Here is a 9,474-nt window from a genome sequence, read left to right as displayed (position 1 = left end):
GTCCTGGAACAGAGCATTTTTTCCCTCCTGGAGAGGGTCATGTCAGCTATATGTATGTTGGTTTTTTTTTAAATGACCTTAGCATCAGTTCCCACTGCTAGCAGTCTATACAGCAGCAGCTGCGAGGTATTCCCTCCGCCGGCTGCACCGTACAGGCGGGCACTGTGACACTGTGGTGTGGGAAAGGTAGTGCAGCAGTCACAAAACACAGCACGGGTCTCAAAGCCGTAATTTTCACCGCGCGACTAGGTCACATGACATGATACAGCGAACCGCTACTATTACTTCATAGGTGTGCCGCGAGCCTTCTCAACGGTCTGACTGAGTGGGAGGCACTGGCAGTGCCCTAACACGACCACTATGAACTGGGTCGGTGGCTCCCGGTGAGTATACTTCTGCCGCCTTTTGCTGCAGTGCAGCCGCCTGTGTAACTCGGTAGAGTTGTGCATATCTTGGGAAGATGTGATATGTAGTTATGTTTATTGCACTAGCGTCGTTTAGGGCATGTGCTGGGTATATATTAAAAGTGTAGGCACGACACAGCACAAAACTCTTATTGAAATTAATCAGGCTCTGGCCAAAGGGTGTGCCCTGGCCCCTGTCTCCCTCCATACTGCCATTACACACTTATGGACACCCTCCCTTTAATACCACTTTCATACCGTCTGAGGCGGGTCGCACGTGGGAGCCTGACACGGGAGTTCCCAGTGGGACCCGCCTCAATACCCCCTTTCATACCGCAGACTGCAACCCGGCATAACCCAGCAATATGCCGGGTTGTTGACGTCGGCGGTGACGCGGCGTGGGCGGTGGTGGGAGATCACATGATCTCCAAGCGCCGCCCGTCCACATACTGTGAACGGGAAACGGGTCGCACTGACTCAGCTCCCGTTCACACCGCACAGCGAGCCGGGTTGAGCACGCGTTCAACCCTGCTTGCTAGCAGTGTTGAAATACCGGGTCGCTCAGCCTGGTATATTGCCCCTGGTACCTTTCACACCGCACAGGAACACGGGTTATGCGCGCTCATGTGCCAATAACCCGTGTTCAAAGCTGCTGGTGTGAAAAGGGTGTTAAGAGTATCTGGGCAGTACGGATGGTGTAATGGTTAGCATTACTGCCCACTGCACTAAGGTCTTGGGTTCGATTCCCACCATGGCTCTACCTGTGCGGAGTTTGTATATTCTCCCCATACTTGCGTGGGTTTCCTCCGGGTACTCCGGTTTCCTCCCACAATCCATAAATATATTGGGGCAGGGCCCGATGTGAATGGCCAAATATTCTCTGTAAAGTGCTGCGTAATATGTGCGCGCTATATAAATAACTGATAATAAATAGTCTGCTGTTCAGTAATTGTCTGGTAATCATATCACCCCCAATACTATGGAAAGCGTTTCAGAGATAGAGGGTTTTGAATGCCATATCGCCCCTATCTTGTTTCAAATAAATAAGTTGTCCTCTTATTGAAGGACCTATTTAGTATAATTTGTGGTCTGCTTTGATAATTGGGTGACAATGAGGAATCCTTATTTGCGAGGTTGTATAATTTGATTTCTGAGTCACCAAGAGTGGGGCTCTGATAGTTCCAATGAGAAGTACTGTAGGGATCACTATGTTTTTTCGCCGCATGGGATGCCGAATGTAAGTATACCGACATTGGCATCCCGAGTGGTAGAATGCCGGCAGGGGGGCGAATGCAACAAAGCCCCTTGCGGGCTCGCTGTGCTCACCACTCTGCGGGCTAGGTGGCGAGCTATGCTTGCCACAGGTACTATTCTCCCTCTATGGGTGTCTTGGGACACCCATAGAGGGGGAATCACCTACCTCGCCGGTATACCGGCGACTGTATGGTGCCCCCGTCGGGATCCCGGTGTCGGTATTGTGACAGCCGGGAACCCGACGAGGTGTATGCTAACTGCATACTGTACTGTAGTCAATTGCCATCACATTACTTCCTGCTGTATACCCTCAGCTCTGCTACTGTGCATGCACCGACTTACATATTCATAATCCAGAGACGCGCAATCCATCTCCTGAAAAAAATTGCAAAAAGTAGCCCATAGTGACATTTGCTATTGGCTAAAGTCACCTGAAGATGGCATTAGTAGCCGCTAAAATCGGCAGCGCAGGAGCCCCCATTGAAACCGACAGTTGGCTGCTGCTGTTGGAAATATGCTAAATCTGCTGTGGTCCCTCCTTGTTACATTTTGTGGATACTTAATATCTGCAGTGTTTTTGTGGAATATGCCACAAATATACTTAAATAAATAAGCCCATAAATGCATTAGGTTTCAAAGTGGTGTGTATGACTGATAAAATGTGTTGCGTATGATTAAAGGTGTTCCAGCCTATCAGCTCCTAACTGTCATGTGTTCAGCTCCTAATTGTCATGTGTTTGAAAAATGACAAGTGGGAGCTGCTTGGCTGGAACAACATTAATCATACGCAACAAGTTTTATTATTCACATCGAGGTTTAACAGTTACTGATAAATGGGCCCCTAAAAAGTGGGGAACCGTGCCTTTTGCCATTTTGGAAAGGTGGATTTCTGCTGATGAAAACCAAAAATATAGGCCCTCATTCCGAGTTGATCGGTCGCAAGGCGAATTTAGCAGAGTTACATACGCTAAGCCGCCGCCTACTGGGAGTGAATCTTAGCTTCTTAAAATTGCGACCGATGTATTCGCAATATTGCGATTACTAACTACTTAGCAGTTTCAGAGTAGCTCCAGACTTACTCTGCCTGTGCGATCAGTTCAGTGCTTGTCGTTCCTGGTTGACGTCACAAACACACCCAGCGTTCGCCCAGGCACTCCCACTGTTTCTCCGGCCACTCCTGCGTTTTTTCCGGAAACGGTAGCGTTTTCAGCCACACGCCCCTGAAACGCCGTGTTTCCGCCCAGTAACACCCATTTCCTGTCAATCACATTACGATCGCCGGAGCGAAGAAAAAGCCGTGAGTAAAAATACTTTCTTCATAGTAAAGTTACTTGGCGCAGTCGCAGTGCGAACATTGCGCATGCGTACTAAGCGGATTTTCACTGCGATGCGATGAAAAATACCGAGCGAACAACTCGGAATGAGGGCCATATTTCTTGTTGAGATTTGCATGAGAAGCAAAGTCATGTGGTTTTCTGAAGATTCAATGTCATGGAAAAAACAAAAACAAGGTATAATTTATATGGCAAAGGTGTTAAACCTCATGATTCATTATATCTGGAAATGGGGACTATAAGGGGGGTATTCAGTTAGTTGTTGGGTTTACCTCGTGACTAATTGCCTACAAAAATCCCTGCATTTCAGGGAAAGGCTATTAAATTAAATAGCCTTTCTCTGACGTCCTAGTGGATGCTGGGAACTCCGTAAGGACCATGGGGAATAGCGGCTCCGCAGGAGACTGGGCACAAAAGTAAAGCTTTAGGACTACCTGGTGTGCACTGGCTCCTCCCCCTATGACCCTCCTCCAAGCCTCAGTTAGATTTTTGTGCCCGAACGAGAAGGGTGCACACTAGGGGCTCTCCTGAGCTACTTAGTAAAAAGTTTAGTTTTAGGTTTTTTATTTTCAGTGAGACCTGCTGGCAACAGGCTCACTGCATCGAGGGACTAAGGGGAGAAGAAGCGAACTCACCTGCGTGCAGAGTGGATTGGGCTTCTTAGGCTACTGGACACCATTAGCTCCAGAGGGATCGAACACAGGCCCAGCCATGGAGTCCGATCCCAGAGCCGCGCCGCCGGCCCCCTTACAGAGCCAGAAGCAAGAAGAGGTCCGGAAAATCGGCGGCAGAAGACATCCTGTCTTCACCAAGGTAGCGCACAGCACTGCAGCTGTGCGCCATTGCTCCTCAGCACACTTCACACTTCGGTCACTGAGGGTGCAGGGCGCTAGGGGGGGGCGCCCTGAGCAGCAATAAAAACACCTTGGCTGGCGAAAATACATCACATATAGCCCCCAGGGCTATATGGATGAATTTTAACCCCTGCCAGATTACACTGAAAAACGGGAGAAAAGGCCGCCGAGAAAGGGGCGGAGCCTATCTCCTCAGCACACTGGCGCCATTTTCCCTCACAGCTCCGTTGGAGGGAAGCTCCCTGGCTCTCCCCTGCAGTCACTACAGTACAGAAAGGGTTAAAAAAGAGAGGGGGGCACTAATTAGGCGCAGTATAAACAATACAGCAGCTATAAGGGGAAAAACACTTATATAAGGTTATCCCTGTATATATATATATATAGCGCTCTGGTGTGTGCTGGCAAACTCTCCCTCTGTCTCCCCAAAGGGCTAGTGGGGTCCTGTCCTCTATCAGAGCATTCCCTGTGTGTGTGCTGTGTGTCGGTACGTTTGTGTCGACATGTATGAGGAGGAAAATGATGTGGAGGCGGAGCAAATTGCCTGTAATAGGGATGTCACCCCCTAGGGGGTCGACACCTGAGTGGATGAACTACTGGAAGGAATTACATGACAGTGTCAGCTCTTTACAAAAGACAGTGATTGACATGAGACAGCCGGCTACTCAGCTTGTGCCTGTCCAGACGTCTCATAGGCCGTCAGGGGCTCTAAAGCGCCCGTTACCTCAGATGGCAAATACAGATGCCGACACGGATACTGACTCCAGTGTCGACGGTGAAGAGACAAATATGACTTCCAGTAGGGCCACACGTTACATGATTGAGGCAATGGAAAATGTTTTACACATTTCTGATAATACGAGTACCACCAATAGGGGTATTATGTTCAGTGAGGAAAAACTACCTGTAGTTTTCCTGAATCTGAGAAATTAAATGAGGTGTGTGATGAAGCGTGGGTTTCCCCCGATAAAAAAACTGATAATTTCTAAAAAGTTATTGGCATATATCCTTTCCCGCCAGAGGTTAGGGTGCGTTGGGAAACACCCCCTAGGGGGGATAAAGCGCTCACACGCTTGTCAAAACAAGGGCTCTACCCTATCCTGAGATGGCCGCCCTTAAGGATCCTGCTGATAGAAAGCAGGAGGGTATCCTAAAATGTATTTACACACATACTGGTGTTATACTGCGACCAGCAATCGCCTCAGCCTGGATGTGCAGTGCTGGGTTGGCGTGGTCGGATTCCCTGACTGAAAATATTGATACCCTAGATAGGGACAGTATATTATTGCCTGTAGAGCATTTAAAAGATGCATTTCTATATATGGGTGATGCACAGCGGGATATTTGCCGACTGGCATCAAGAGTAAGTGCGCTGTCCATTTCTGCCAGAAGAGGGTTATGGACACGACAGTGGTCAGGTGATGTGGATTCCAAATGGCATATGGAAGTATTGCCTTATAAAGGGGAGGAGTTATTTGGGGTCGGTCTTTCAGACCTGGTGGCCACGGCAACAGCTGGGAAATCCACGTTTTTACCCCAGGTCGCCTCTCAACATAAGTAGACGCCGTATTATCAGGCGCAGTCCTTTCGTTCCCATAAGGGCACGTGGGCAAAAGGTTCCTCATTTCTGCCCCGTGACAGAGGGAGAGGGAAACGGCTGCAGAAATCAGCCAGTTCCCAGGAACAGAAGCCCTCTCCCGCCTCTGCCAAGCCCTCAGCATGACGCTGGGGCTTTACAAGCAGACAGGGAGGCAGTGTTGGAAGCCATTCACAAGCTGTATTCCCAGCAGGTGATAATTAAGGTACCCCTCCTGCAACAGGGAAAGGGGTATTACTCCACACTGTTGTGGTACCGAAGCCGGACGGCTCGGTGAGACCGATTTTAAATCTAAAATCTTTGAACACTTACATACAGAGGTTCAAATTCAAGAGAAGGGGACTACATGGTGTCTCTGGACATCAAGGATGCTTACCTTCATGTCCAAAATTACCCTTCTCACCAAGGGTACCTCAGGTTTGTGGTACAGAACTGTCACTATCAGTTTCAGACGCTGCCGTTTGGATGGTCCACGGCACCCCGGGTCTTTACCAAGGTAATGGCCGAAATGATGATACTCCTTCGAAGGAAGGGAGTTTTAGTTATCCCTTACTTGGACGATCTCCTGATAAGGGTAAGATCCTGGGAACAGTTGGAGGTCGGTGTAGCACTATCTCAGGTAGTGTTGCGACAGCACGATTGGATTCTCAATATTCCAAAATCGCAGCTGGTTCCGACGACTCGTCTTCTGTTCCTAGGGATGATTCTGGACACAGTTCAGAAAAAGGTGTTTCTCCCGGAGGAGAGAGCCAGGGAGTTATCCGAGCTAGTCAGGAACCTCCTAAAACCGAGCCAAGTCTCAGTGCATCAATGCACAAGGGTTCAGGGAAAAATGGTAGCTTCCTACGAAGCAAAGCCATTCGGCAGATTCCACGCAAGAACTTTCCAGTGGGACCTGCTGGACAAATGGTCCGAGTGGCATCTTAAGATGCATCAGCGGATAACCCGGTCACCAAGGACAAGGGTGTCCCTCCTGTGGTGGTTGCAGAGTGCTCATCTTCTAGAGGGCCGCAGAGTCGGCATTCAGGACTGGGTCCTGGTGACCACGGATGCCAGCCTGCGAGGCTGGGGAGCAGTCACACAGGGAAGAAATTTCCAGGGCTTATGGTCAAGCCTGGAGACATCATTTCACATAAATATCCTGGAGCTAAGGGTCATTTACAATGCTCTCAGCTTAGCAAGACCTCTGCTTCAAGGTCAGCCGGTGTTGATCCAGTCGGACAACATCACGGCAGTCACCCATGTAAACAGACAGGGTGGCACAAGAAGCAGTCAATGGCAGAAGCTGCAAGGATTCTTCGCTGGGCGGAAAATCATGGGATAGCACTGTCAGCAGTATTCATTCCGGGAGTGGACAACTGGGAAGCAGACTTCCTCAGCAGGCACGGCCTCCACCCGGGAGAGAGGGGACTTCACCCAGAAGTCTTCCACATGATTGTAAACCATTGGGAAAAACCAAAGGTGGACATGATGGCGTCCCGCCTAAACAAAAAAAAAAAAATTGGACAGGTATTGCGCCAGGTCAAGGGACCCTCAGGCAATAGCTGTGGACGCTCTGGTAACACCGTGGGTGTACCAGTCAGTGTATGTGTTCCCTCCTCTTCCTCTCGTACCAAAAGTACTGAGAATTATAAGACGGAGGGGAGTAAGAACTATACTCGTGGCTCCGGATTGGCCAAGAAGGACTTGGTACCCGGAACTTCAAGAGATGCTCACGGAGGACCCGTGGCCTCTACCTCTAAGAAGGGACCTGCTCCAGCAAGGACCCTGTCTATTCCGAGACTTACCGCGGCTGCGTTTAACGGCAGGGCGGTTGAACGCCGGATCCTGAAGGAAAAAGGCATTCCGGATGAAGTCATCCCTACCCTGATCAAGCCAGGAAGGATGTAACCGCAAAGCATTATCACCGCATTTGGCGAAAATATGTTGCGGGGTGCGAGGCCAGTAAGGCCCCGATGGAGGAATTTTCAACTAGGTCGATTCCTGCATTTCCTGAAAACAGGAGTGTCTATGTGCCTAAAATTGGGGTCCATTAAGGTTCAAATTTCGGCCCTGTCAATTTTCTTCCAGAAAAAAACTAACTTCAGTTCCTGAAGTTCAGACGTTTTGTAAAAGGGGTACTGCATATACAGCCTCCTTTTGTGCCTCCAGTGGCACCTTGGGATCTCAATGTAGTTTTGGGGTTCCTAAAGTCACATTGGTTTGAACCACTTGAGTCTGTGGAGTTAAAATATCTCACATGGAAAGTGGTCATGTTGTTGGCCCTGGCCTCAGCCAGGCGCGTGTCAGAATTGGGGTCTTTATCCTGTAAAGGCCCTTGTCTGATCTTCCAGACAGGGCGGAATTGAGGACTCATCCTCAATTTCTCCCTAAGGTGTTTTCAGCGTTTCACGTGAACCAGCCTATTGTGGTACCTGCGGCTACTAGGGACTTGGAGGACTCCAAGTTGCTGGACGTAGTCAGGGCCCTGAAAATATATGTTTCCAGGACGGCTGGAGTCAGGAAATCTGACTCGCTGTTTATCCTGTATGCACCCAACAAGCGGGGTGCTCCTGCTTCTAAGCAGACTATTGCTCGTTGGATTTGTAGCACAATTCAGCTTGCACATTCTGTGGCAGGCCTGCCACAGCCAAAATCTGTAAAAGCCCATTCCACACGGAAAGGGGCTCATCTTGGGCGGCTGCCCGAGGGGTCTCGGCTTTACAACTTTGCCGAGCAGCTACTTGGTCAGGGGCAAACACGTTTGCTAAATTCTACAAATTTGATACCCTGGCTGAGGAGGACCTGGAGTACTCTCATTCGGTGCTGCAGAGTCATCCGCACTCTCCCGCCCGTTTGGGAGCTTTGGTATAATCCCCATGGTCCTTACGGAGTTCCCAGCATCCACTAGGACGTCAGAGAAAATAAGAATTTACTTACCGATAATTCTATTTCTCATAGTCCGTAGTGGATGCTGGGCGCCCATCCCAAGTGCGGATTGTCTGCAATACTTGTACATAGTTATTGTTACAAAAATCGGGTTATTGTGGTTGTGAGCCATCTTTCTAGAGGCTCCTCTGTTATCATGCTGTTAACTGGATTCAGATCACAGGTTGTACGGTGTGATCGGTGTGGCTGGTATGAGTCTTACCCGGGATTCATAAATCCTTCCTTATTGTGTACGCTCGTCCGGGCACAGTATCCTAACTGAGGCTTGGAGGAGGGTCATAGGGGGAGGAGCCAGTGCACACCAGGTAGTCCTAAAGCTTTACTTTTGTGCCCAGTCTCCTGCGGAGCCGCTATTCCCCATGGTCCTTACGGAGTGCCCAGCATCCACTACGGACTATGAGAAATAGAATTATCGGTAAGTAAATTCTTATTTTCCAACACAAAAAATCGTGATTCAGGAGCAGAAACTCACTGATTCCGCTTAAACTGCAGAATCAACAGGGTTTTGTCCTGTGCATGAACCCTGTTTTCTGTGATTTTTTTAATGCGATTCCTGCAGTCGGTTCAGTCTGACTGTAGGGACCCACGTGTGGGGTAACCCACGCTATTTGAATACCTCCTGCGCAGCAGTTAACCACCAGAATGTGTTTTCAGTAAAATATATCTGCTCATATTGGCCCTCATTCCGAGTTGTTCGCTCGCAAGCTGCTTTTAGCAGCATTGCACACGCTAAGCCGCCGCCTACTGGGAGTGAATCTTAGCTTCTCAAAATTGCGAACGAAAGATTCGCAATTTTGCAAAAAGACTTCTCTGTGCAGTTTCTGAGTAGCTCGAGACTTACTCTGCCAGTGCGATCAGTTCAGTGCTTGTCGTTCCTGGTTTGACGTCACAAACACACCCAGCGTTCGCCCAGACACTCCTCCGTTTCTCCAGCCACTCCCGCGTTTTTCCGAGAAACGGTAGCGTTTTTTCACACACTCCAATAAAACGGCCAATTTCCGCCCAGAAACACCTACTTCCTGTCAATCACATTACGATCACCAGAACGAAGAAATAACCTCGTAATGCCGTGAGTAAAATACCAATCTCCATAGCAAATTTACTTG

General features: G+C 49.1%; 1 protein-coding gene across 2 annotated transcripts in view; it reads left to right on the top strand.

Annotated features, from left to right (window-relative positions):
* The first annotated feature begins 235 nt into the window (after positions 1-235).
* The window catches only part of REDIC1 (regulator of DNA class I crossover intermediates 1), a 362,880-nt gene continuing 353,641 nt past the window's right edge, over positions 236-9,474 (top strand). The window contains exon 1 of one of the 2 annotated variants that reach the window (XM_063927089.1): positions 236-383. In XM_063927089.1, the coding sequence (XP_063783159.1) occupies positions 361-383 (23 nt within the window). In that variant the 5' untranslated portion in view covers positions 236-360. The remainder of the gene's footprint in view (positions 384-9,474) is intronic. The other variant, XM_063927087.1, reaches the window with a different exon arrangement.

This window comes from Pseudophryne corroboree, chromosome 6, assembly GCF_028390025.1.
Source record: "Pseudophryne corroboree isolate aPseCor3 chromosome 6, aPseCor3.hap2, whole genome shotgun sequence".
Lineage (NCBI taxonomy): Eukaryota > Metazoa > Chordata > Amphibia > Anura > Myobatrachidae > Pseudophryne > Pseudophryne corroboree.
This window is presented reverse-complemented; position numbering and strand designations above follow the sequence as displayed.